Raw genomic sequence first — 23388 nt, 5'->3', positions numbered from 1 at the left:
CTTGGCAAAATTATTACTCAATAAATAATTTTTTTTTTCTTTGACAATTTATAAATTTAATTTTTTTATTTATTTATTTAACAACTGGTTTCCACACTGCGTTAAATTAAAATCTCAGCATCCGTTCACAGCATCATTTTTGATAAATAGTTTATGAATAACTAATTCTTACATTAATTAGGCAACATAATATACACTTAAATTAAAACTCATTTTTTTTGTCTTTCGTTCATTCACTTTTATTGATATTTATAACATTTGAACAAATATTTCTTTCATCTTTTCATTTTTCAATTTATATATATATATATATATATATATATATATATATATATATATACAAAAGTTTTTATTTTATTCATTATTATTATTTCATTAATTAAATAATTATATTTTTCTAACTGCAACCTTTTTTATGACTCAGTATATTTTCTAGAACTAGTATAGATCTTTGGAATCTTGAACTTGAGGATCAAGACCTGAAGAAAAAAAAATAAGAATATTAAACCTTATAGTTTCATAAAAATTATTTTATTATTACATATATTTTACAACAAACTAAAAAAATGTAAAAACAAAAATAAGTAATTATTTGAGTGATGGTATAGATGGTTAGTATTTGTTGATGGCACCCGCTGCGAAACATGAGATAGTAGAGACTAAGGAAATCAAACGGGCATTTTAATTCTCATACTCTACTCATTTATAAGTCATCGTATCATTCAATAAAAAGTTTAAAATAAAATAAAGTTTAACATTCGAGTTAACATCTTCTTTATGAGATCTACTTCATATCTATATTCAAATTTATCATCTTAAATATTTGAATAAAAGGTTTATACAAAATTTTAATGTATTGATTGATAAAAATTTTTATTAACCATCGTTAATGATAGTCTGCTATTTGGCATGCGGTAAGTGACAACTCTGTGACGATCTCACTAAAAACTTGACTAGACACCACTGTATGATTTCTTAACTATTAAAAAATCATTTCTTAAATACTAAGAAATCCTTCTATCAGTGTATTTGATTGAAATTCAATGAATAGGAAAATTGATGATAGATATGCGCTAGGAGAAGTCGAACTGAGACATTTTATTATTATATTTTAATTTTCATATATCTTTTGAAAAAATATTTAAATTGTCCAGATATGATAGTAAATGATGACAATAATAATAATAACAATGTCAATAAATTCATGATTTGAATATTTAAGAATATAATGAGAGGAAATGATTTATGGGGATGATGGTATTACCAGCCGTATTAATTTCTCTCTCCCTACATGTTCCTGTACAATTATATATAGAGTATATGTACAGTGTAGACATTGGAGTTGACTTCGTGACTTAGCAAATAGTAGCAATATTGTTCGGGTTAGCCAATACCCCTCGTAAATACTATTCCCAAACCTTAAAAAATAATTATAATAATAATAAATAAATCAATGTGTAAATGAAAATTACAGGTATGAAAGACAGATAATAAGTAGAAGTTTTATTGTTTTTTTTTACTCATTTATTAATAATTAAAATTAGTATTATCTAGATCGTTATTTGTTATTTTATATAATATTTGCTCAATAAATAGTCAAAAAACAGTATTTGTATCTTATACTTCAATAGTCAGTCTTTTAATCTCAATTCTATTCTTAAAACATACAATAATAATAACATTCATGTTCTGCAAATACAGTAATTATTTACAATCTATATATACGTTAAAAAATAATTTCATTGTATTTACATGACTAAACATACACTAATCTGAAGCTGTAATTTTTCAATTATGTGTTTACTTTCATTCAGTTAAAAGTATTCTTTTTTATTATAAATTATCAATCATCGACAACATTATATACAATTGGGAAAACGGTTGATTTTGTTTTTCAGCGCAAAAATCTTATCATTTACTTATTTTAAGACAAGTTCAGTTTGTTGTATTGAACAAATTCATTCAATTTACATTAACGTTCTTGTTTCCATGTTCTGTACTCTACTCTATATTTTTCATGATTCATGGAATAAACGAAGTCCAAGCGATAAGCAACACTCGCAGTTATATAATTCTAAAGTGAGTGGGGCTAAAAAAACTTCATTTTTCATTTAGTGAAATTAAAGAACGACTTATTAGCCATTGTCCATTTATTTTGAAGCTTTTCAAGCTGAAATCATGTTCATGCAACATAAAATACTTGTATTTTTTTCAGCCTCTCGAGTTTCAATGCATGTTTTTTAGAATACTTAGCGAACAGAGAATTATTTGTTTTATTTTTGTATAGTTTTGGATAGCAATGCTTCCAAAAATAATGAAAACATGCTTTGTTTAAGTTTAGCATGTTTTACAATGAAAAATGAAAAAACCTATCTTTCTCTAAATCTGTCATTTACAATATTTTGAAATTATGCCGATTGATAAAACGGCTTCAATGGCAATTGAAAGCTTTAATTAAATTTTAGAAGTGATTGAATTTGGACCTTCAAAGTAACCAAAAATAATTAATTTTAAATAAACATGAGATATTATATTTTGCTTTGTGTGTTTAGAGTCCCGTGATATTCATTTATTTATTATATTATTTATTTATTATTTATCAGTTAAATCAATCATTTTCATTTCTAATAGTTTATTTATTTGAAAATTATTTGATTAAAAAAAATGTACCGCAACAACCTACGTCACCAAAGAGATGATCAACCGTCAAGAGTGAGTAGAAGAAAATTATATATTAACTAGCCGCTACCCGTGGCTTCGCACACGTAAGTTCTACAATACATATATTACTATTATAATAAGATTTACTAAATAATTCAAGTAAATATATATATATATATATATATATATATATATATATACATATGTATGTATGTGTATGTTATTTTATGTTCTTTGAGCTTATTTCGATTCATTTTCAAGTATTATGTTTCCTATAATCATCATAGTCAGTCTCATTATTATAATTATACTAAAATCATGTCATTAGCAATTAAAATATTTTTATGAACAATTAATTATCACATAACGTAATTCTTATTAAATCAATTATTTTTTAATTAAACTTCTGTCATCGAATCTTTTTCCATTTCCTCTAAGATTTTATTACTAACTGTAGCTTCCACCATATCTATATTAAATATCAAATGTTTATATTATGATAGCGATTAATTAATTCCCTGATTAAAAGAAACGATTCAAAATAATTCAAAACGATTTAATCTTAATGCTATATAGATACATATTTATTATTGAGTAAATCGCTTTGTTTAATCAGGATTAGTTCTTATTATTTTATCAATATATTATTACTTTTTTTTATCCAATCATTTTTTAATTTTTTTTGTTTTTCTAATCTTTTTTTTTTTCTTCAATTTTAATTATCAGTTCGCCAAATTCTTCGAATGATAGTAATGTCCTATATAGGGCATCCGTGTATGATATCTATTATTAAAAAATTAGTAGTTAATAGAGTAGTTATTATAATAATATTTAAGATTACAAATAATATTTTAAATGATAGCAACTTTTCTCGCATCCTCGAAAGCTTTCCCAGTGGACTCAGACACGCCTTCATGAAACCCTACATTTTCATGAAATCTTCCAGATTTGAGAAGAACTCTTACCACCGTCGAACACCCAACATAAACAATTTTATTATTTTCATTTACAAAATCTAAATAATAAATTAAAAAATTTTAATTTATAAATAATTTTTAGATGAATAAAAAAAACTATCAATTACAGTTATTTCAAAAGCAAAATATTACCAATTGTTTGATCAATTATTTCATGAGCCCAATTATCTCTACTGAATAATTTATTTGCTTGTTCCAATAAAAATTCTAAGTCATAGTGATTTACCGCCATTTTTTTCAGTTCAAAATTATTATATTGAACCAATATTTTATGTTGATAATACTATATGAATTAGTAAATAAAAATAATTGAAATGTGATAAATAAATTTTATGAAAACGTGAAGTTAGCTAATTAAAGTAATTAAAAAAAAAAACTGTTTATTTACTAAATTATATTTTCATAACGTCTATCACACATAAAAGAATTAACAAAATAATTTTGTGCATCTGGAAATAATTATAATAAATGAATAAAATCTTATAAAATAAAATTTAAATTTAAAAACTAATTTATTTAAAACAAAATGATGAAGCAATATAATATTGATTTTTCTAAAACCGATCCTTATGGAATTATTTATCCTAGAAAAAAGAGAAGGTAACCATATATATACAATAATAAAATTTATGTTTATATTATGATGTATATTTTACATGTATATATATATATATATATATTTACTTGAATTATTTAGTAAATCTTATTATAATACTAATATATGTATTGTAGAACTTACGTGTGCGAAGCCACTGGTAGCGGCTAGTCTAAAATATAAAATTATTAATTACGATAAGTTATATTGAATTGGTCAATCTTGGTTACCTTAGCATACAAAAATAAAAATTACTATAGATAACTAAGTGAAATCAAGTACTTATCTTTATCTTTTGAATCCAATTTTTTATATAAGTTAATGCACAAAAATTGTTTATAAATAATATAAATGATTATTTATAGGTTATGATCTTCATTTATTTTACATATTGCGTAAGATACGTAATTTTGTCTTTTTAATCCTATATATCATACAATAAATTAAAAAAATTCAAGTAATAAATTAAATAGATTTACATTCTTACTTAGTTACAAATAAGTCAGATTAGACACTCTTATTTTGACTGCTTAATGAAATGTGATAGACGATTCAATTGACAGAAACAATTGATAAATGAAACAAAATCTTAAATGTCAAGATCTGTTAGAAATTCGGCTTTCGAGAATCAGACCGAAACCAATAGCTTCCCTTATTTATTTTTAATTTTACAGAAAAATCGGTTTAAAGCTGTAAAATCAAAGAAGAAATTAATAGGCCGATATACATGAGGTTAGATTTTTTAATTCGGGGTGAAATAATTTCAAAATTTACATTCACCCTAAGAAGAAAAGTAGTGAGATAATTAAACTAAAAGACCTCGAATGCTATCATCTCTTTAGAGGTAATTAGTAACTATTGTAACAACTGAGTTGTAGAAAAAGAATTGAAAATACCTCTACCGTAAATTCGGAAGCAAACAGCTCGTTGGTTTTCACTCAGAAAGGCGGACTTAAGAAAAAAAAATAAAAATAAAACATAATTCAAGAAGCTAAATGAATTTGAACGTATTGTTGTATGATAATTATATTGTTTTTTATTGTTGCTAGGTTGACTCTCTTGCTATAAATTTATTTTTTTATATTTATAATGATAGGCGAATGTATATAATAAATGTTATTCTAAAATTTTTAATAAATAAAATATCAATTGTCATTTGTTTTTTTACTATAATATTTTTCAAATTATTAAAATCACTATAACTCGGAAACTATGGACTTTAGCGAATTGACTCATTGGGCTTTTTTTGAAGGGAATAAAATTTCCTACAAAACTTCTGATAACATTTTCAGTGTACTTTTATTATTTTACGTTCTGCAAGCCAATAAAGGTCAATTTCATAGGAAAAATAACTTCCGCAGCGGACAAAAGTGAAACAGCTGGAATTACAGCTGTTATTACGGGCACTTTTAAAGAACACCAAATGCCCTACAATTTGCGACCAACACCGCGTCGATATCATAAAACACAGCTGAGTATTAGAAAGTTAGAAAAAAAGTAATTGAATTTACGTGTATTTTAAATGAAAATTTAATTTTGAAAATTTAATACTTTTAATCGAGCATCTCGATTTTATATCTAATTAATTTTACGAAAAAAAAAAAAATAATAAATAAATAATAACTTTAGAAAAAAGTTATGGGGTTGGTCTACAATCAACCGTTTTCCTAACAAAATAAAAAACTAAATAACAACAATTAGTCTAGAAAAAATAACAAGTGTTTATAATTAAAAATTTCCTACCATTGGTTAGAGTTCTGCCATGTCTAGTAAGGCGTTGAGGTGAGTTGGAACCCAATTAGAAACTTTATGATTCACGAAAAGAACATTCCCATCGATGTAGGCCTGTACGTTTCCAACTTTGTAGACTTGTTTAGCTTCACGATATCGGTTTGCCATCGGCATGAACAGAATGCCGCGTTCTTCGCACTTCTTCTGCACAAGATCTTTGAAACCTTGAGGTATCTGCGAAGCGGTACGTACGGCTTCGGCAAGTCTCTGTAATAAAAACGTAATTAATAAAAAATCTATCAACAACCATTAAAAAAATAAACAAATGAAATAATATTTACCTCAATACGTGGTTGAGCTGAAGCAGAAATCTGCGGAACTGGCTGCGTTCTTTCAAGACTCGTCAAGTATGAAACTTGCTCGACAGCACCGGGTTGAAGGCCTTGTGGAGTTGATACAGCTCGATTCATCATATCCAGCGCTTTTTTGAAATGATCCTTAATGACTGGCTCAGCCAAGAGTCTGTCGTTCAGCATTTTCTTCCATCCCATGTACCAGTGCGTTATCTGGTCATAATTTGGAGAATGATTAAGCCACAGCGCCAATACTTGCAGCCATTTAGGGAAAAAAAACTTGTCCAGCAACCCGACCATCGTGTGAACCGGTAGCATGGCTACCCAATCATAAACCCAATTCCAATTATCTAAATGCTGCGAGTGAGGATTGATGATAAACTCAGACAATGCAATCTGTAGTTTTGGCAGGATGTTCTTGACTAGAAAAGCTTCCATGTCGCCTTTAGTGAATACTTGAGACCAGGGTTCTAGCATAAGTCTTGCTGATCTGTCAGACGGATGCCAACCTCCGAGCGCTGATCCAAGCTTACGTCTAATTATTGGATATATCAAAGTATCCATGCGATTACCCATCAGTGGTAGCCAGGGATGAATCCAGGTATGAATGGGCACCGTATCGGTCAAGGGATTCCACTCTTCAACTTCTAGTGTAAGTTTGGGAAGTACCAGTAGCTCTAGTATATTGTCCATAATCCAGCTGGGTATCAAATGCATCCAATTTTCTAATAACTCAATAAGCGGGTCGGGTTGTCGACAGGTCCACTGTTGAACAGCTCCGCGAATTGATGGCATCCATGCATTCCAAATCAGCTGATCATATGGACTCATTGAAGTCCTGGCTTGTATAACATTATTACCAATGCTCAGAATATCTTTCCACTCTTTCATTTCCTTCAAATATCGTATTGGCTCCAGCAGCGGGTTCCAACTAGCTAGACAACTCTTGAATTTCGGTGCAACCAGACTGCTAGCAAGTTCTCCAAGCTCATACGTTTTATAATCATTGTAGTACTCGTTCTGTAATTTTTTAAAAGCTTCCGCCGTCTCTTCTAAACTCATATCATTATTATTAATCATCAAGTTTTCAACTATTGCTATGGCACTACTCAAGGTATTGATCAACTGGTCATGCTGATCAATTATTTTCGCCATGTTCTTTTGCTCAGCTTCAAGAGCAACCGCTCTATCCCTCAAATGTCTAGTTTTTCTGTCATTCTGTATGATATCTTGCTCGCACATGTCAACAATTAGATTCAAATTGTGTAACAGCTCTGGTAGTGCAAAGTTTGCAAGAGATTTTTTGTCACTTTCGACAACGGAGTCATCAGGACGATGTTGACCAGCGATAGCATGGTAGCCGCTCAGTACTCTCTGCTCCGGACCCGTCATGTCAATAACTTTAACTCGACTCATGTCACTACTTGAAGTGTTTATGCTCGGCCTTAATTTTCCATCCTCCAGAACTTGATCAACACTTTTGTACGAGTACTTGGTCTTTTTTTTACTCGGTACCCCATCAGTCTTTCGCCACTGTGACAATTTAGCCTTGAACTCCTTGGTCTTCTCTGCATCCTCATCCTTCTTCTCCTGCGGGACCTTTGCTAACTTCTCGGGGCCATAAGCTCCAATGGCACCACGTCCACGTCGTACTTGTGCTTCGACTGGAGCACTGATACCTTGTAAAGATTTACCCAATCCTTTACCCGGCTCGAAACCCATTTGGAGCAGCAGTTTGGCTCCAATACCTTTGGTGTGTACTTCCCAGTTACCTACTCCAGTTCTCATCAGAGACGGATTAACTGGTGCGCGTTTCTTTCTCAACCCGGCGATTCCACCCACTGCATCAGCGTTAAACGAGAAAGACGGCCGTGAAGGTGCTTCTTCCTCCGAGTCACTTGAAGTATTCGATACATCTTGATCATCTTCATCTTCTTCGTTATTTTTATCTTCGTCTTTCTTTTTATCTTCACTCGTTTTGCCAGCTTGCTGAATGCCACCCGCTACAAAATTAACTGGCGCTGTATAATTTTTAGGTCCCTTACTAAATCCTCTCGTCGGAAGTTTTGATAACTGCTCTTCCTCGTCACTGTCATCTGCCCACATGCCTGTAATTATATATTAAATTTATTCCAAATGAAAATATTAATTACTTACAATAAATTAAGCCCAGTTTTTCCTACAGAGTTTATTTTAATCCTGAGGTATTTCGATAATCCATCGAAAAATTTTTCGATCGTCAAGCACACTCTGATGCTTCGCATCATGAGTCATGCAATACTAACAATAATAATTTAAGCCCGGATTAAAAGTTAACCTTGATAGAAAACCTGGCTCTTCATTTTACTAAGAAAATCGTTCATTTTTTTTTTTTTTTTTTTTTTTTTTGGTAAAATAAAATATTTAATGAGTGTGAATATAGCAGACAGACAAATTAAAAATTAATAATAAACAGAGTAAATAATTAATAACCTAAAATTAAAAAAAAATCGCATTTGACAAAACTAAAAATTAATAAATGTATTTTTTATAGATATTACTTTTTAAATTATTTATTCAACTTATTCATAATTTTAAATCTATGTGGTGTCTGATATATTCGCTCGTTGAATTTGGAGTAAAAAATTTCAAAAATTAAAAAAAGTATGATTAAACATCAAAGTATGTTACATACCTAGCATTTGCTGTTCTTTTGTGAATTTTCTTCTTTGACGAATGGGATGGAACATCTGGTTACCTTCGTCTTCTGACATGATGACTTTTTCAAAAGAATTTATACGTTTTATTTCAATACAGAGCGTCTTGAACCACCATTCGAAAACGTAAACCAGTAAACGTAATTATGACGATTTCAGCACTCAGCGTTGTTCAGCAATTCGGCATGCTCCGTTACGAATATCTATATCCCCACTCTATACTATAATACTATGAATAATTTCCGTACTGGTGCGCGCCTTGCTATACAGAGCCAGCGCCAACTTGGCGCGAAATATAAAAAATTTGAACTACAAAATTTATTTTCAACTCATTCAAGTCTCGGTAATTATGGCAGTATGACAACTTTACTCAGGATTTCTTTACTCGAGAGCCGTCTGTACTCAAAAGCAGTTCTTGAACCACCAGTTTTGTTTTAAAACTGTACTCAATTCTCTCTTTATTCAAGGACGACTTTACTCAATGACAATTGTACTCAATGGCTCAGCCAATAAGAGAGCTGGCGTCGGTAAGAAAGAAGTATGTAGGTCGGTCATTATCATATGGCGCTGAGTGAAGATTCTAAAATTATCTCAGTATTTAATTAAGATAATGAGATATAATTCAAATATTATATAAAAAATAATTTATTAACAACTTTTATACAATAAAAATACTAAATGTACGGATGTTTTAATAGTTCTATAATTATTATAAGTTTATAATTATAAATTGAGGTATATTTATGTCTTTAATTGAAAAAATTTGTTTAAAAAACATAAAATTTCTATACATTAATTTTGAAATTTACAGGTAAGTTGTTTTAACAGCTAATTTAATAAATAAAAATAAAACTGCAAGGAATTAATGGTTGTTAAAATTTATTATTCAATAAAAATAAATATCAAATGGAATACAAAATAACACATAATAGAGAGATTCTTAATGATCCTGCAAAATGAGGTTTAAATGTTCAATATTGCTAATATTTTGTAGCTGTTCACCTGCAAAAAAAGAAAAAAAAAAGTAATAATTTCTATTAAAAATCTGGAAAGGTTCAAATATCTATAATTTTCAAACTGTCTACACGGAAAGAAAATTATGGGAATCATTCCCATAATAGTATGGGAACGATTCCCATAATGATGATATAGGAGCCACTTCTATAATATTATGGGAATCGTTCTCATACTATTATGGAAACCATTGCTATAGTTAATGGGAATGGATCCTATAATTATCCTGTAAGGAACTGCTCCCATAATTTATGGTTTTTCTATAATAAACTTAAACTCAACACACCTACATATTATTGACAATAGAACAGCTAGTTGGCAAAATATTTTTCAACTTCTCGCTAAGAAAATTGAAAATTTTTGAAAAAAAAAAGGTTTCAGTTCGATTTTCGAGTTTTGAATAAGTCTCGACGTCCTAAAAAGCTATTTTAACTAATTTTACTAATAATGTCTGAGCATATGTTATCGTATGTAAATATTTTATTATTTTTTAATATCACATTAATTCCCACAATCTATTTTTAAAAACGCAGCTTGAGCGGTACAGTACGCTTCGAGCTATCTTGAAAATAAAATTTTGATAATATTTTTTCTTTTTTTCGATAACTTTTAATTTATTCTATAAATTGATCCAAAAATCTAATCAGCTCTGAAACTCTATAAACCGCGTCAAATGTGGCCTCAGCGATTGAAATCGGGTTGTTTTTTCAAAAGAAACTTGTCGGAAAAATTTTAATGAAGTGTGTGCGTGTGTTTTTTTTTTAATGCAATCAAAATCGTTTCACTGATTAATTCTAAAATTTTTTTAGTGTAAGAGGTTGGAAACCTGCCCCAGCTGCCTCTTTAAACACTATAATCAATTGATTTGTTCGAAAGATATTGACAATAAAAAACATCTACCGTGATTCAAAACTATACTGGAATTTCATTTTTTTTAAATCTATCCAATGATTTCAAACTATTATAATCGCATTAAAATTTTATTATGAGTAAAAAAAAAAAATAAAAACATTAATTTAGAAAAAAAAACAATGTAGTTGTAATAGAAAAGAATAGCTTTTCGAATGTTAGAAAATTTACCATATTTTCAGCGGGAAATTAATATAAGTACAAGAAGAAAAGTACCCCTCTAAATTATAGCTCCTCAAACTTTAATTTAGTCATGAATTATATATAAATCATTTGTTTTTATTTTTTTATAGCACAATTACAAAATATTATTAGAGATATGGAGATCCAGTGGGGACGGTTAGATGCCGGAATTGATATCAATCGTCAACGTCGATCAGTTCAGCGTCATCATGACATCCGCATTCAGCATCTTCAAGCATCTTTAAGATCTGGAAGGTAAAACAACTCAGCCAATTAATGAGCAATTGATGAAATAAAATTAATATTAACTAAAAATGATAATATACTCTATTCTACGTTACAAGAATTCCTACACGCTGCAGTGAATCGGGATCTTCATGATTCAATATTTTTAATTTTAAATGATAATCAACGTGAGTCAAAAACTTCCGTGTAGACAGTTTGAAAATTATAGATATTTGAACCTTTCCAGATTTTTAATAGAAATTATTACTTTTTTTTTTCTTTTTTTGCAGGTGAACAGCTACCAAATATTAGCAATATTGAACATTTAAACCTCATTTTGCAGGATCATTAAGAATCTCTCTATTATGTGTTATTTTGTATTCCATTTGATATTTATTTTTATTGAATAATAAATTTTAACAACCATTAATTCCTTGCAGTTTTATTTTTATTTATTAAATTAGCTGTTAAAACAACTTACCTGTAAATTTCAAAATTAATGTATAGAAATTTTATGTTTTTTAAACAAATTTTTTCAATTAAAGACATAAATATACCTCAATTTATAATTATAAACTTATAATAATTATAGAACTATTAAAACATCCGTACATTTAGTATTTTTATTGTATAAAAGTTGTTAATAAATTATTTTTTATATAATATTTGAATTATATCTCATTATCTTAATTAAATACTGAGATAATTTTAGAATCTTCACTCAGCGCCATATGATAATGACCGACCTACATACTTCTTTCTTACCGACGCCAGCTCTCTTATTGGCTGAGCCATTGAGTACAATTGTCATTGAGTAAAGTCGTCCTTGAATAAAGAGAGAATTGAGTACAGTTTTAAAACAAAACTGGTGGTTCAAGAACTGCTTTTGAGTACAGACGGCTCTCGAGTAAAGAAATCCTGAGTAAAGTTGTCATACTGCCGTAATTATAAATATTATATTAAAAAATACGAGCTGATTCTTATTTTTAGATATAGACATTAAACTACTTTACTATGACAGTCAATTTACAGAAAATATCTATAACTACTTTTATTTTTAATTACTAGGATATCGTATTTAAAAAAATTTCTCTTTACCAGCCGTCGTAACAGTCGGTCGTAACTTTTTAAAAATAATTACGCGGCTTAAAAAAATAAAGTTTGTATTTGAAAATAAAAAAAATTTACAATCTATACTACTACTACTACTACTTGTAATAATAATAATAATCATAGTGAATGAAGCCGCGCCGCGATAAAAATAAATTTTTGAATTTAATGTATAAAATTTTGTAATGAAATTGTTTTCGAGGAAAAAAAATCACAGCAATTAAAAAGTTTTAATTACAATAATGATAACTTAAAAAATTTATTTTTATGTTTCATAATATTAACAATAATAAAGTCAAGGTTGAAGAAATTCGATGAGATTCACACTTGAAATTAAAAAGTAACAGGTTTCGATAATCATAAAAAAAAAAAAATTAAAATTAAGTGAGCGACCTTGAATATTAGAGATTCTAATAGTTCTAACCTATTATTAAAAAAACGAGATACTAGTGAATTATTTTTCTGTTGTTATACTTAAGTGCAATCACTTTTTCCTCGGCGCGTAAACTTAAGAGCAGATATTTTTTAAATTTCTCCTTCCCGATTCAATACAATAGCTTCACTCCCACTTGAGTGTATTTTATAACTTTTCTTGGTGGACTTCTTCTGAAGACCTGAAAAGAAACTCAATAGTATTAAATTTGTCGTTAAACAATAAAGTCTAACAATTTTACATTATCGGAAAGTATTAAATAATGAATTTATTTAATATCTAAATAAACGCGTTCCCAATTTATTTAATTGAGTGAAAAAACAAATTTATAAAATTTTGTATCGTGATAATTCTATTAAAAATGTTTAAAATAAATTTATTAAATATAAATAAGTTCAAAAATTATTTTAATGCCAGTAAAATAATAAAAATATATTTAAATAAATATTCAAGTGCAGTAATTGATAATTTGACAACTGAAGAATTAAATTCAGTACGACCGTACGGGGAAATTCCTGGCCCTAAACCAATTCCGCTTCTGGGCAACACATGGCGATTCATTCCTTACATAGGTAATAAAAATATTTATTTACCTCAACTAAGTACTCCGAGTATCCATTAACCCGGGAAAAATATAAAATTAATAATAAATGTAAGCTGATGTATTTATGACAGTTGTTTTTTTGTAAAAGGTGATTTCAAAATAAAAGAGATCGACAAAGTATCCAAACGATTGTTCAAAGAGTATGGGGATATTGTTAAAATAGAAGGTCTTATGGGCAGGCCGGACATGGTCTTCCTTTACGATGCTGATGAAATACACAAAATATTCCGTCAAGAAGAAATAATGCCCCATCGTCCCTCAATGCCTTCGCTCAATTATTACAAACATGTGTTACGCAAAAATTTTTTCAAAAATAATCCTGGCGTTATTGCTGTGTAAATCTACTTAACTTTTTATTATCATTGTTGTTGTTAAAGAAAAATGTAAGAAGTAATTTAAAGTTTTTTTATTTTTTTTGTAGCCACGGTGAAAGTTGGTATAAGTTTCGCAGTAAAGTGCAGCAAGTAATGCTACAGCCACGAATTGTCAATTTATATGTCGGAGCAATTGAAGAATCGAGTCTTGATTTTATCAAGAGGTTGTCAAAATATTTTTTTAATAATGACCCATTTAATATTTAAAATTATATTTTATAAATAATTTTTATTTACAGAATTGATAGAATTAAAAATAATTGTGACGAAGTACCGGACGATTTTTTAAATGAAATAAATAAATGGTCACTAGAATGTGAGTTTAATTAATTAAATTATTAATAGACTAGCTTATAAAATTATTTAATTGGTAATTGTATTAATAGCAATAGCTAAAGTCGCATTGGATTTGCGTCTCGGTTGTATGGACGAAGACGCTGATTTCGAAACCCAACAACTCATCGACGCTGTCCATACATTTTTTACAAATGTTGGGATTTTGGAATTAAAAATACCATTTTGGAAATTATTTAACACTCCTAGATACCGTGATTATGTTCGTGCATTAGATACTTTACTAAAGTAATTTTTCAATAATTAAATTTATTATGTTCACATAGAATTTTTTTTTTTATTAAATAATTTATAATTTCAGTTTCACGATTAAGTACACGCAGATAGCGATGGAAAAATCAAAGTACAAAGACAAAAATCGTGATTTATCGTTACTGGAACGTGTTCTCGAGATTGATGACAATAAAAATTCTAATTTAGCTTCCGTACTTGCGCTTGATTTATTTCTCGTTGGAATTGATACTGTGAGTTTCATAAATAATTTAATTATCATATTTTTACGTGCTACTTATAATTTTTTTTTCTTGTCATTTACAGACAGCAAATGCAGTTGGTTCAATTTTATATCAATTGGCATCACACCCAGACAAACAATCTTTATTATTTGATGAAATAAATCGTGAACTTCCTCATGAAGATATGAAAATTAAACGTAAACATCTAGATAATTTGAAATACTTAAAAGCATGTATCAAAGAAACTTTAAGGTAAATGTATATGTCGTTTATAAAATTAATCAAGTCGTTGCGCTGTGAAAATCGGAAGTGCTGGTTTCATTCGCGTTCATTACATAAAATTTCAACTGCAATTAAATGATTAAACATTTATTTTTTATTTTTAAGAATGTACCCAGTGGTTATTGGTAATGGAAGATGTATGACCAATGATACTGTAATAAAAGGTTACCATATTCCGAAAGGGGTAAGTGTACAAAAAATTGTATATCAATTTTGTAAAAAAATAAATGAAAAGTTTTTTTTTTTATTTCAATATTTAGGTTCAAGTAGTATTTCAACACTACGTAATAAGTAATGAAGAAAAATATTTCAAGCAAAACGATAAATATCTCCCAGAAAGATGGATAAATGACGACAATAATGATTCATCACGCCAGTGTCATCATTCATTTGCATCGTTACCGTTTGGATTTGGAAGGCGCATGTGTCTAGGCCGCCGCTTCGCTGATCTCGAAATGATAATCGTAATTAGTAAGGTACTTAACGTTATCTTGTGTTGACGATTACGCTAAATTAAAGTATTCCTTAGCTATTTAAATATATATTAAAAAAAAGATAATGATTTTCCAATAAGCTTACCGCGGAAAAGACAAATATTATTTAAACTAAATTCCAAAATGTGAGCCTCTGATGTTAGATTATGAAAAAAAATTAACAAAATACCTTGTAAACACGGGGATTAGAAAATGACGAGACTTGGACAGCTAGAAATTTTTATTTAGCTGGCGACAGAATGGAAGTATGACAATAAACTTGACGCGACACTCGAACAATGTTTCTGACACGAAAGAATAATTTAAGAGCTTCTTAAAATCTTTTACCGTGAAACTTTTAAGTCAAAATATAAAACCTCGAGCTATTGTGTTTATTTTTAAACACTTCAGAAGACAATTTTAGTTTTGTGACAACTGCAGACTACACAACTGTACAATTTATTATTTATTATTATTATTTTTTTTTTTATATAAATAATAAATTTTGTTTCTTCTACAATGCAATGAGAAAATAAAAAATAAATACATAAGCATTATTTCGTCAGTTATGCTTGATGACTTTGTTCTACACGCCATTGTCGGTCTACTAACTTTTATTTTAATAGAAAGTGTGAGTCAGACCTTAATAACCGATTATTATTTTACAGATTATTCAGAAATATCGTTTGGAATATAACTATGAAAAAATGGACTATCATATCAATCCACTTTACACACCAAAGGGTCCGTTGAAATTAAAATTCATTAAACGAGAATTAAAATAAAATATTTTATTAAAAATATAATTTTATAAAATTTAAAAAAAAAACTGTAAATAAAATACAATTCAACAAAAGTTATCTTTTAATCACTCTAAACTTAAGATCTCCATGAGGAGCGTACATAAACGTGACCTTGTAGTTGAGTGGCTCGTAATTATACTCAAGCTTGTAATTACGTATGAGCTGAAAAATTATTTTAAAAAATATTTATTCAATATAAGTATTCAAAGTTCATCAAGAACCGAATAACTAAACTTACTTTTGCAAGAAGTACCTGGATCTCAAGGTCCGCAAATCTGCGACCCAAACACATGCGTGCGCCATGACCATAAGGCAATGAAGCGAAAGGGTGAAGCTTTTTGTTTTCGTTTTCTTTGAGCCAACGTTCGGGTTTGAATTCATGAGCGTTCTCAACCCACTTTTCCATTTTTCCTGTAACTATTGTCGGAAAGACTACCTGGACCTAGTATTTAAATATTTATTATCATGATTGACAAATAAATTATATATATTTTTAAATAACTATATAAACTACGGACTTACTCCTTTAGGTATATGATACCCGCAAATAACCGTATCATTTTGTAATGTACGCCCGTTTCCTATTACAGTTGAATAAACTCTACAAGTAATCATTTATCATAATATTTAAAATATAAAAGTTTATTTTAATTTAATTACCTAAATACTTCTCTAACAAAGGCTTTGGTATAAACGGCTTGGTCTAAATGTTTCATAGTCAGCGAAACTGTAGGATCCGGTAAAATATTTACCAATTCTCTGTAAATTTTTTCTTGTTCTTCTGGCCTCGTTGCTATTTGATAAAGTATCGAGCATACTGCCATTGAAATCTGAATAGAATAAATGAATGAATATCCAAAATTATGTAAGAAATTTTACTAACTTACAGTATCAATTCCAACTAAAATAAGATCAAGAGCCAGCACATAAGCTATTTTAGGATCTTTTTCATTGGCTAATATCCTTTCGATAACTGATAAGTCTGCATCGCTAACAGATTTTTTATTTTTTAATCTTTCGACAGCGGCATCAATATATTTCATACAAACTCTTAAATAATTATAATTTCAATTAATAAAATATTTATATTACTTTTTTAATAAATAAAATAAATGTCTTACTCTATAAAAAAATCCATATTTTTAACGTAACGCGACCATAAACGCGTTGGAATGTATCTCCAGTACGGCGCTTTCAATTCTAACTCTGCGACATTTCTCAACGCAAATTTCGCGGCATTTATTATTTTCTGTGGCTCCGAATCATCAGTCAGATTTTCTTCTAAGCAACCGAGTCTTACGTCAAGTGCTACTCTTCCTATGCCTTTTAAAAAATATTTTTTATAAAAAATAAATTATCATAAATATGTAAATAAAACTTACACTCCAATGCCCATTTATGAATTTCATTATCAAAATCAGCTGGTACTTCATCATTGGAATTTTTTATTTTATCAATTCTACACAGAAGTAAATACTTACATAAATGAAATAAATAATTTTATTTATAAAAAAATAATAATTACCGATTTATAAAATCATTCGTAACGACTTCTATAGGCGAAATATATTTTCTAACAGTCTGTGGCTGCAAAATAGGTTTTTGAACCCTGGTACGAAATTCTTTCCATGGTTCTCCATGTCTACAAATAAAATATTATTATTAAAAGTTCTGACAATTAATAAAATGAGTTATGTAATAATAAGAAGCTCACACTCCAACAACACCAGCAAGTTTACCAAAAAAATCTTTCCTGACTTCGCTTTTATATTTAACAAGACAAGGCATAGAAGGTCTGAAAGGTGTTGGTCCTTCTTGCCGATACAATCTCTCAATCTCGTTGACATCGTAAACAAAAAGCAAATCCGGCCTGCCGATGAGACCAGTTAGACGTGTAATTTCACCGTATTTATCATAAAATATCTGTGAAATCGCTGCAACGTCCCCGATTTCATACTGTCCAATTACAGGAAACATGCGCCATGTGTTTCCTAATATTGGTAATGGTTTCGGACCTGGAACTTCTTCATAAGGTTTTGCATTTGTTTGTCCATCATCTTGCAGTGAAAAGTCTTTCGACGTGTTTACTGCCTGATTACTTATAAATCTTATTTTTTCAAACCTACGTACTAAATATGATCTTACTAATGCCATTTTTTATGCCTGAAAAAATTTATACAAAAAATAAATTATTTTTTAAATATTAAAAAAAAACATCAAAAGTGTTACACATGAAATAACGTTCACGTTCTTGGCCGTCTTTAAAAAAAAGTAACTATTCATAAAAAAACTTTCACCTGTCTATCTCTCTCCATCTTGAGCTAATAAAACATATCATTGATTTGCAACACAACACATGTTTGCTCTTAAAGGAAAGTCAATTGAATTATTTAAATAAATAAATATAATAAACAATAATTCAAACAAAGACATTTTATTTTCCGGTAATGCGGGTATCAGTAAAACGATTCTTATCAGTGATCGCCGAGAAATTAACAAAAATTCAAGCAGAAACACGTAGTCCGTTATTAAAATTTAAATACACGATTTATTCAAATAATACTTAGCATTGTTCAATACAAATCTGAGTAAATTAGTAGATATATTCAACAAGTATTTGAAAATATTTATAACTTACTGTCGATTTAAATTTCCTGGTCATAATATTTTTAAATAAACTTTTAGTTTTAAGTCATACGAGTGTTTGCTACTCATATGAGTACTTGATGTATACTAGACATATGAGTTGAAGTATTAAAAAACTGTCAAGGAGATCCCACCTTTCACATTCTCTTTCCACTTCTCCCATATGTTATGTTTTATTTAAACGTCGGCGAATTATAATTTATATGCTGCTCTAAAATATTTATAAAGATATTTAATTTTTCAAATTAATTTCAACGTAATAATTAATAAAATATATATTTAAAAATAAAATATTTTAAAGGTAAAATCCAAATGTAAAATTTTCATGCGACAAAAATATATGAACCCAAATGGAGAACAATAGACATTTTACAACCTGAAGCGACACGAAGCATAGAAAATTTAACGAAAATCCTATAGACTTTATTTACACTTATACTTAAGTCATAAATACTTTTCCTGAAGTTTAAAATAACGTTGTTGAAATATAAGTCTTGAGCTCGGATGTTCAAGTGGACACTGTATATAATATATAATATTCAAAATTCATTATCTGCAAAGAAGGATCGGACAATTGGGAAAAATTTTCAAGGTTTTATGTCGGACCCTAGTACTTCAAATATTACCTACGTCTCAAGTACACCGAGGATTAAATAGTTGCTTGTCATTGGTCAGAAAAATTTGCTTACCTTTATTTTACCCCCAAGTTGTTGTCACCTAGTGGGGGGGTGGTAGCTTCTAGGCTTCTTCACTTCCTCACTTAATTATCATTTCTTGTCGAGTGTTCAAGTTTTCAACACGTATTGATCTCTTCGTCAGACAAGTAGTTTATTTTTCTTGAGTAAACTTACATCAACACGGACTATTTGCTTAATTTACTTTTTATTATTGAGTTTTTAATTTACATTGAGTGAATTGTGAATTATCATCAATATTGTGAATTTATTTTTGTGCTTCAAAGACGTTAATAAAATATATTAAATACCATGACTGATTCAACAAGTTGGATTAAAAGGAATATGCTTGATTCTCCTGATCTCAAGGTAAATTTAAATAAATTATATTTTAAACAAAATTTTTAATGCACTGAAAAATTTTAATGGCCGTGCAAATTTTTAAAATTTTAATTGATAATTTTTTGTAAATAATTTTTATGATACTGAAGTTTGCCGACGTTGAATAATTTTTGGATTTTGTTTAAAATTAATAAATAAAAAAAAAAAACTTATTTTAAAAAATTACACTTATAGATTTTTTAATTTTCTACACGTGAATTACTTTTTTTTTTATTTTATATAATTGATCTGTTGAAAAAAAAATCTGAAAACTTTAAATTGTTTTCTAACTATAGGATCATTAATTTTTAAGTCTAATTAATTTTTATTTTATTTTAGAGTAAAGCAAACAGGCGAATACTAACTGAGGCTGAAATAAGAGTGCAGAAATCTTTAGAAAAGTTGTCTATACCCGAGTGGTATTTGAATAATTCATCGAAGCCGCCAAAAATATTGACGAGAAATTATCCGATTGATTTGCGTCCTCCTACTTGGCGTTCTCCTGATTACAAGAACAAAACTTCCAGTACAACACCGATGGTTTATCGAACATTTAATGGTAATTTTTTTTTTATTTTAATTACATTAATTATCTTGTCAATTAAAAATGACGCTGGTTGGAAATTACAAAATTAAATTTTAAAAATAAATAATAAATTTATTTATTAACTTTTAAATTTTATGTACAGCCTCTCCGGATGGACGTTCAAAGATGAATTCATCTTATCCTAATCCAAAAGCAACTCCAGTGGATAAAGAAGAAAAAAACCGCACGGTCGGAGTATTATTGGAAACATCATTGGACCGTCGTACGAATATATCACCACCAAAACAAGTCACCCGGAAAGCAAAATTAAATATTAGTAGAACGTTTCCAAAAATATCCCCATCCCGGAAGATAGAGAACATCAATATTGTCTTTCCCCCAAAAAAATTGGATCTAGACAAGAAGCTAAATGACTCGTCACTTTTAGATACTTCTGATGCGCTAAATAATTCAAGTGCCCGTGTCACAAACCTCGATAATTGCGGCCAGCTCTACAAAACTGTTATGATTGATGAGGTGTCACTAAGTACTACGACATGTGATAATGACTTATCGTACAGTTTCATTGATAACAAACCATTTTCAAATGCTTTCTCAAAGTATTTACATCTCTGTCCAAATGATTCCAAGTCACAGAGCTTACTGATGCCGATTGAAGAATCTAATGAAGCAGTTTCACCTCGTGCCACTCCCTCGCCAACTCTCAATGAAACGTTTGTAATATCTAACAAAAAATCACCAGCTTTAGAAAATATTGTAAAGCCTAAACGTCCAAATCGTCGTACCAAACTCGTCCAAGATATCATCGAGGCTTTGAAGAAAAAGACTTTTGATGCTGAAGCTGAAAATAATGCTGATAAATCAAAAGAAAAACGCGAGTCTATTAATTATTCAGCAAATGAAGAAAAATCACCTATTCCTGTAAAGTCTTATGAAGAAAAGTGTAATCCAGCTAAATCGATGTCACTATCCGCAGAAGCCTTAAGACAAAAAACAATCAATGAGAAGAAACAAGAGTATTACATGAAATTAGCTTATTTGGAGAATTTGAAGAAGATGTATGGAGTTAAATCAACAGGAAAAGTTGATAATTCTGTAAAGAAAGTACAGAGCAGTATTCATGATCGTATTTTACCACCCGGTACTAGTTACCTTTGCCAAGAGACCACCATGAAGCTAAGAGCATTGAAAGCCAGACAGAATATCATAAATGCAAATGCTCATCTACGTGAGCAGGTACATTCCAAAGAAGATGTCAGTAATAATTCTGGTCTACTTCAAGATATTATTGAAGAGTTTCGCAAGAAATGCGAAATCACACAGAAACAAAAAATAACTCCAGGCTCAAGAAATTTCGTCAAGAAATTAGTTGACGTTTTAGAACAGAGTGTCGATCATAGTTACGACGGATCATTCATTTCTTCAGTCCATCCCGGGGACACCAACAACAATCATGATGATTACCAGCTCAGCGATCATGAAAGTGACATGTATCATACAAACTCAACTTCTATTTCACTTAAAAACTCCGATAGCGATGTTTATGCTTCTTCAACATCGCCTGACATAAATTGGAGCATGCAGGCCAATACTGGCGCCCATCCCGTCGAAGAAGATGAAGAAGTCTACTGGATCCCGTTGCCTAAGAAACCCCCAGCAAGAATCAACTCTAGAAACAGCGTTTCCATTGAAAGATGCTCAAGCAGACCCAGCAAAACAAAGTCACCAATCACTCGTTCACCCTGTTTGAGTCCCATCCGGGGCGAGTACAAACAGGGATTTTATAATTATGACTCTCAACGACACATTTGGACATCGACTCAGAAAAATAAGCGGCCCAAAAACAAAACACCTGCTAAAATTAACTGATAATTTTTCTTTATTTATTAGCAATATTTATGTAAATAATTTAAATAAAAAAAAAAAATCAATATTTAATGTACGCTCGAAAAAAATAATTTTATAACATTTGATGAAATGTTTAAAATGAATTTTGCTAGTGAACAAAAAATATATAAAATTTTCTAAATTATTTTTTTACGAGTTGATATTTTATACTATGTACTAATAATAGTAAAAATTTACGTAATCTATTTATGTATATCAATGTATCTTCATATATTACCTTAATATTTAAATTTATTAAATACTGAATTTTATTTTAAAAAATAAAAACTGATTAATAATTCAATTTTTAGATTAATTCTTTCTCAATATTTATAATTTATGATAAATAAAAAAATTTTGTATGTATACTCGTACAATAAGTTGAATAAAATTTTTATTACTTATATTTTTGATTGATTTTCAATTTTTATTCATGTATAGCTTATAAGATAGAGTAGAATTACCCTTTTCGTCCATTTTAGGGCCAGTTTTATAATATAATTAATTTTTTAATTGTTACTGAAAGTAGCCGTCATATATTAGCCAATGTCGTAATTTTTGAAAAAAAATAAGTTAGTTATAAGTAAAATTCAATTTTTAGAATATACAAAAATATTTAAAATTAATATTTAATATTTAAAATTTTGTAAATTTAATATTTAAAATTTCATTATTTAAATTAATTAATTTACTTCTTAAAAATTTATAAATCATTGTCTGATGTCTGCTACATTTAAACTCATCTTTCAGTATCATATTTTTTTAAATGTTTTCAAAATAATAAGTGCATGATGTCTAGCTGTCATTTGGCAGTTTTTCAAATTTTGGACAAAATAAAATGTAAGTAGGATAGGAATTTAAAAATACCTACTTAGATAATTGGAATATCAGTACGCGGTTCTTTCAATTTCATTACAGTCGAAATCTATTACATTGTAACTTTTCCTCAATCTTGACTCTTTTTTGCTCAAAAATGGAGGAGAAGCCAGAAAGATGTTACTCTTATTCTAATTCCAATTTC

General features: G+C 28.9%; 4 protein-coding genes and 1 long non-coding RNA gene across 14 annotated transcripts; 3 read left to right on the top strand and 2 right to left on the bottom strand.

Annotated features, from left to right (window-relative positions):
* Window positions 1-392: 392 nt before the first annotated feature.
* Window positions 393-9219, bottom strand: LOC103571888 (tuftelin-interacting protein 11). 6 transcript variants are annotated; one of them, XM_014442867.1, is made up of 4 exons: window positions 8992-9219; window positions 6306-8425; window positions 5977-6231; window positions 393-479 (listed from the first exon to the last, which is right to left on the bottom strand). In XM_014442867.1, the coding sequence occupies exons 1-3, from the start codon at window positions 9068-9070 to the stop codon at window positions 5983-5985; spliced, it is 2448 nt and encodes an 815-aa protein (XP_014298353.1). In that variant the 5' UTR covers window positions 9071-9219; the 3' UTR covers window positions 393-479; window positions 5977-5982. The 6 variants fall into 6 exon arrangements, 4 of the variants coding, with proteins under 4 accessions (XP_014298353.1, XP_014298354.1, XP_008548434.1 ...); XM_014442868.2 differs by lacking the exon at window positions 393-479 and adding an exon at window positions 526-1418; XR_008404449.1 differs by lacking the exon at window positions 393-479 and adding an exon at window positions 4039-4657 and having other exon boundaries at window positions 4721-6231.
* A 1943-nt stretch (window positions 9220-11162) lies between these two features.
* LOC128668810 (uncharacterized) lies at window positions 11163-11697 on the top strand. The gene is made up of 3 exons (XR_008404450.1): window positions 11163-11374; window positions 11464-11532; window positions 11635-11697. It is a non-coding gene; the product is annotated as an uncharacterized LOC128668810 (long non-coding RNA).
* Window positions 11698-12864: 1167 nt separating this feature from the next.
* Window positions 12865-16225, top strand: LOC103571900 (probable cytochrome P450 49a1). Its single transcript, XM_014442853.2, has 10 exons — window positions 12865-13459; window positions 13580-13826; window positions 13913-14029; window positions 14105-14181; window positions 14252-14447; window positions 14521-14683; window positions 14757-14926; window positions 15062-15140; window positions 15217-15432; window positions 16098-16225. The coding sequence occupies exons 1-10, from the start codon at window positions 13249-13251 to the stop codon at window positions 16212-16214; spliced, it is 1593 nt and encodes a 530-aa protein (XP_014298339.2). The 5' UTR covers window positions 12865-13248; the 3' UTR covers window positions 16215-16225.
* Window positions 16212-23331, bottom strand: LOC103571891 (probable cytochrome P450 301a1, mitochondrial). Of its 5 annotated transcripts, none has more exons than XM_008550216.3 (11): window positions 23239-23331; window positions 18871-19089; window positions 17947-18395; window positions 17758-17874; window positions 17615-17691; window positions 17354-17555; window positions 17120-17282; window positions 16893-17062; window positions 16755-16833; window positions 16471-16674; window positions 16212-16394 (listed from the first exon to the last, which is right to left on the bottom strand). In XM_008550216.3, the coding sequence occupies exons 3-11, from the start codon at window positions 18384-18386 to the stop codon at window positions 16287-16289; spliced, it is 1560 nt and encodes a 519-aa protein (XP_008548438.1). In that variant the 5' UTR covers window positions 18387-18395; window positions 18871-19089; window positions 23239-23331; the 3' UTR covers window positions 16212-16286. The 5 variants fall into 5 exon arrangements, with proteins under 5 accessions (XP_008548438.1, XP_053598510.1, XP_008548437.1 ...); XM_053742535.1 differs by lacking the exon at window positions 23239-23331 and adding an exon at window positions 19568-19648; XM_008550215.3 differs by lacking the exon at window positions 23239-23331 and adding an exon at window positions 19255-19522.
* Window positions 19832-22551, top strand: LOC103571890 (uncharacterized). Its single transcript, XM_008550214.3, has 3 exons — window positions 19832-19921; window positions 20273-20492; window positions 20623-22551. The coding sequence occupies exons 1-3, from the start codon at window positions 19865-19867 to the stop codon at window positions 22347-22349; spliced, it is 2004 nt and encodes a 667-aa protein (XP_008548436.1). The 5' UTR covers window positions 19832-19864; the 3' UTR covers window positions 22350-22551.
* Window positions 23332-23388: the final 57 nt, after the last annotated feature.

The sequence above is a fragment of the Microplitis demolitor genome, chromosome 10 (genome assembly GCF_026212275.2).
Source record: "Microplitis demolitor isolate Queensland-Clemson2020A chromosome 10, iyMicDemo2.1a, whole genome shotgun sequence".
NCBI lineage: Eukaryota > Metazoa > Arthropoda > Insecta > Hymenoptera > Braconidae > Microplitis > Microplitis demolitor.
The sequence above is the reverse complement of the archived record's forward strand: the minus strand, read 5'-3'. Positions and strand labels throughout refer to the sequence as shown.

Excerpts from the sequence above, each read along its gene's own strand:
- LOC103571888 (XM_014442867.1), bottom strand. The coding sequence starts at position 9,070 with ATGTCAGAAGACGAAGGTAACCAGATGTTCCATCCCATTCGTCAAAGA. Across the intron at positions 8,426-8,991 it reads AAAAGAACAGCAAATGCTAG|GCATGTGGGCAGATGACAGT; the intron begins GTATGTAACATA and ends ATATAATTACAG. Across the intron at positions 6,232-6,305 it reads CAGCTCAACCACGTATTGAG|AGACTTGCCGAAGCCGTACG; the intron begins GTAAATATTATT and ends TTTTTATTACAG.
- LOC103571891 (XM_008550216.3), bottom strand. The coding sequence starts at position 18,386 with ATGGCATTAGTAAGATCATATTTAGTACGTAGGTTTGAAAAAATAAGA. Across the intron at positions 17,692-17,757 it reads ACGAATGATTTTATAAATCG|AATTGATAAAATAAAAAATT; the intron begins GTAATTATTATT and ends ACTTCTGTGTAG. Across the intron at positions 17,283-17,353 it reads AATATGGATTTTTTTATAGA|AGTTTGTATGAAATATATTG; the intron begins GTAAGACATTTA and ends TAATTATTTAAG.
- LOC103571890 (XM_008550214.3), top strand. The coding sequence starts at position 19,865 with ATGACTGATTCAACAAGTTGGATTAAAAGGAATATGCTTGATTCTCCT. Across the intron at positions 19,922-20,272 it reads TTGATTCTCCTGATCTCAAG|AGTAAAGCAAACAGGCGAAT; the intron begins GTAAATTTAAAT and ends ATTTTATTTTAG. Across the intron at positions 20,493-20,622 it reads GGTTTATCGAACATTTAATG|CCTCTCCGGATGGACGTTCA; the intron begins GTAATTTTTTTT and ends TTTTATGTACAG.
- LOC103571900 (XM_014442853.2), top strand. The coding sequence starts at position 13,249 with ATGTTTAAAATAAATTTATTAAATATAAATAAGTTCAAAAATTATTTT. Across the intron at positions 13,460-13,579 it reads GCGATTCATTCCTTACATAG|GTGATTTCAAAATAAAAGAG; the intron begins GTAATAAAAATA and ends TTTTTGTAAAAG. Across the intron at positions 14,684-14,756 it reads TTCTCGTTGGAATTGATACT|ACAGCAAATGCAGTTGGTTC; the intron begins GTGAGTTTCATA and ends TGTCATTTACAG.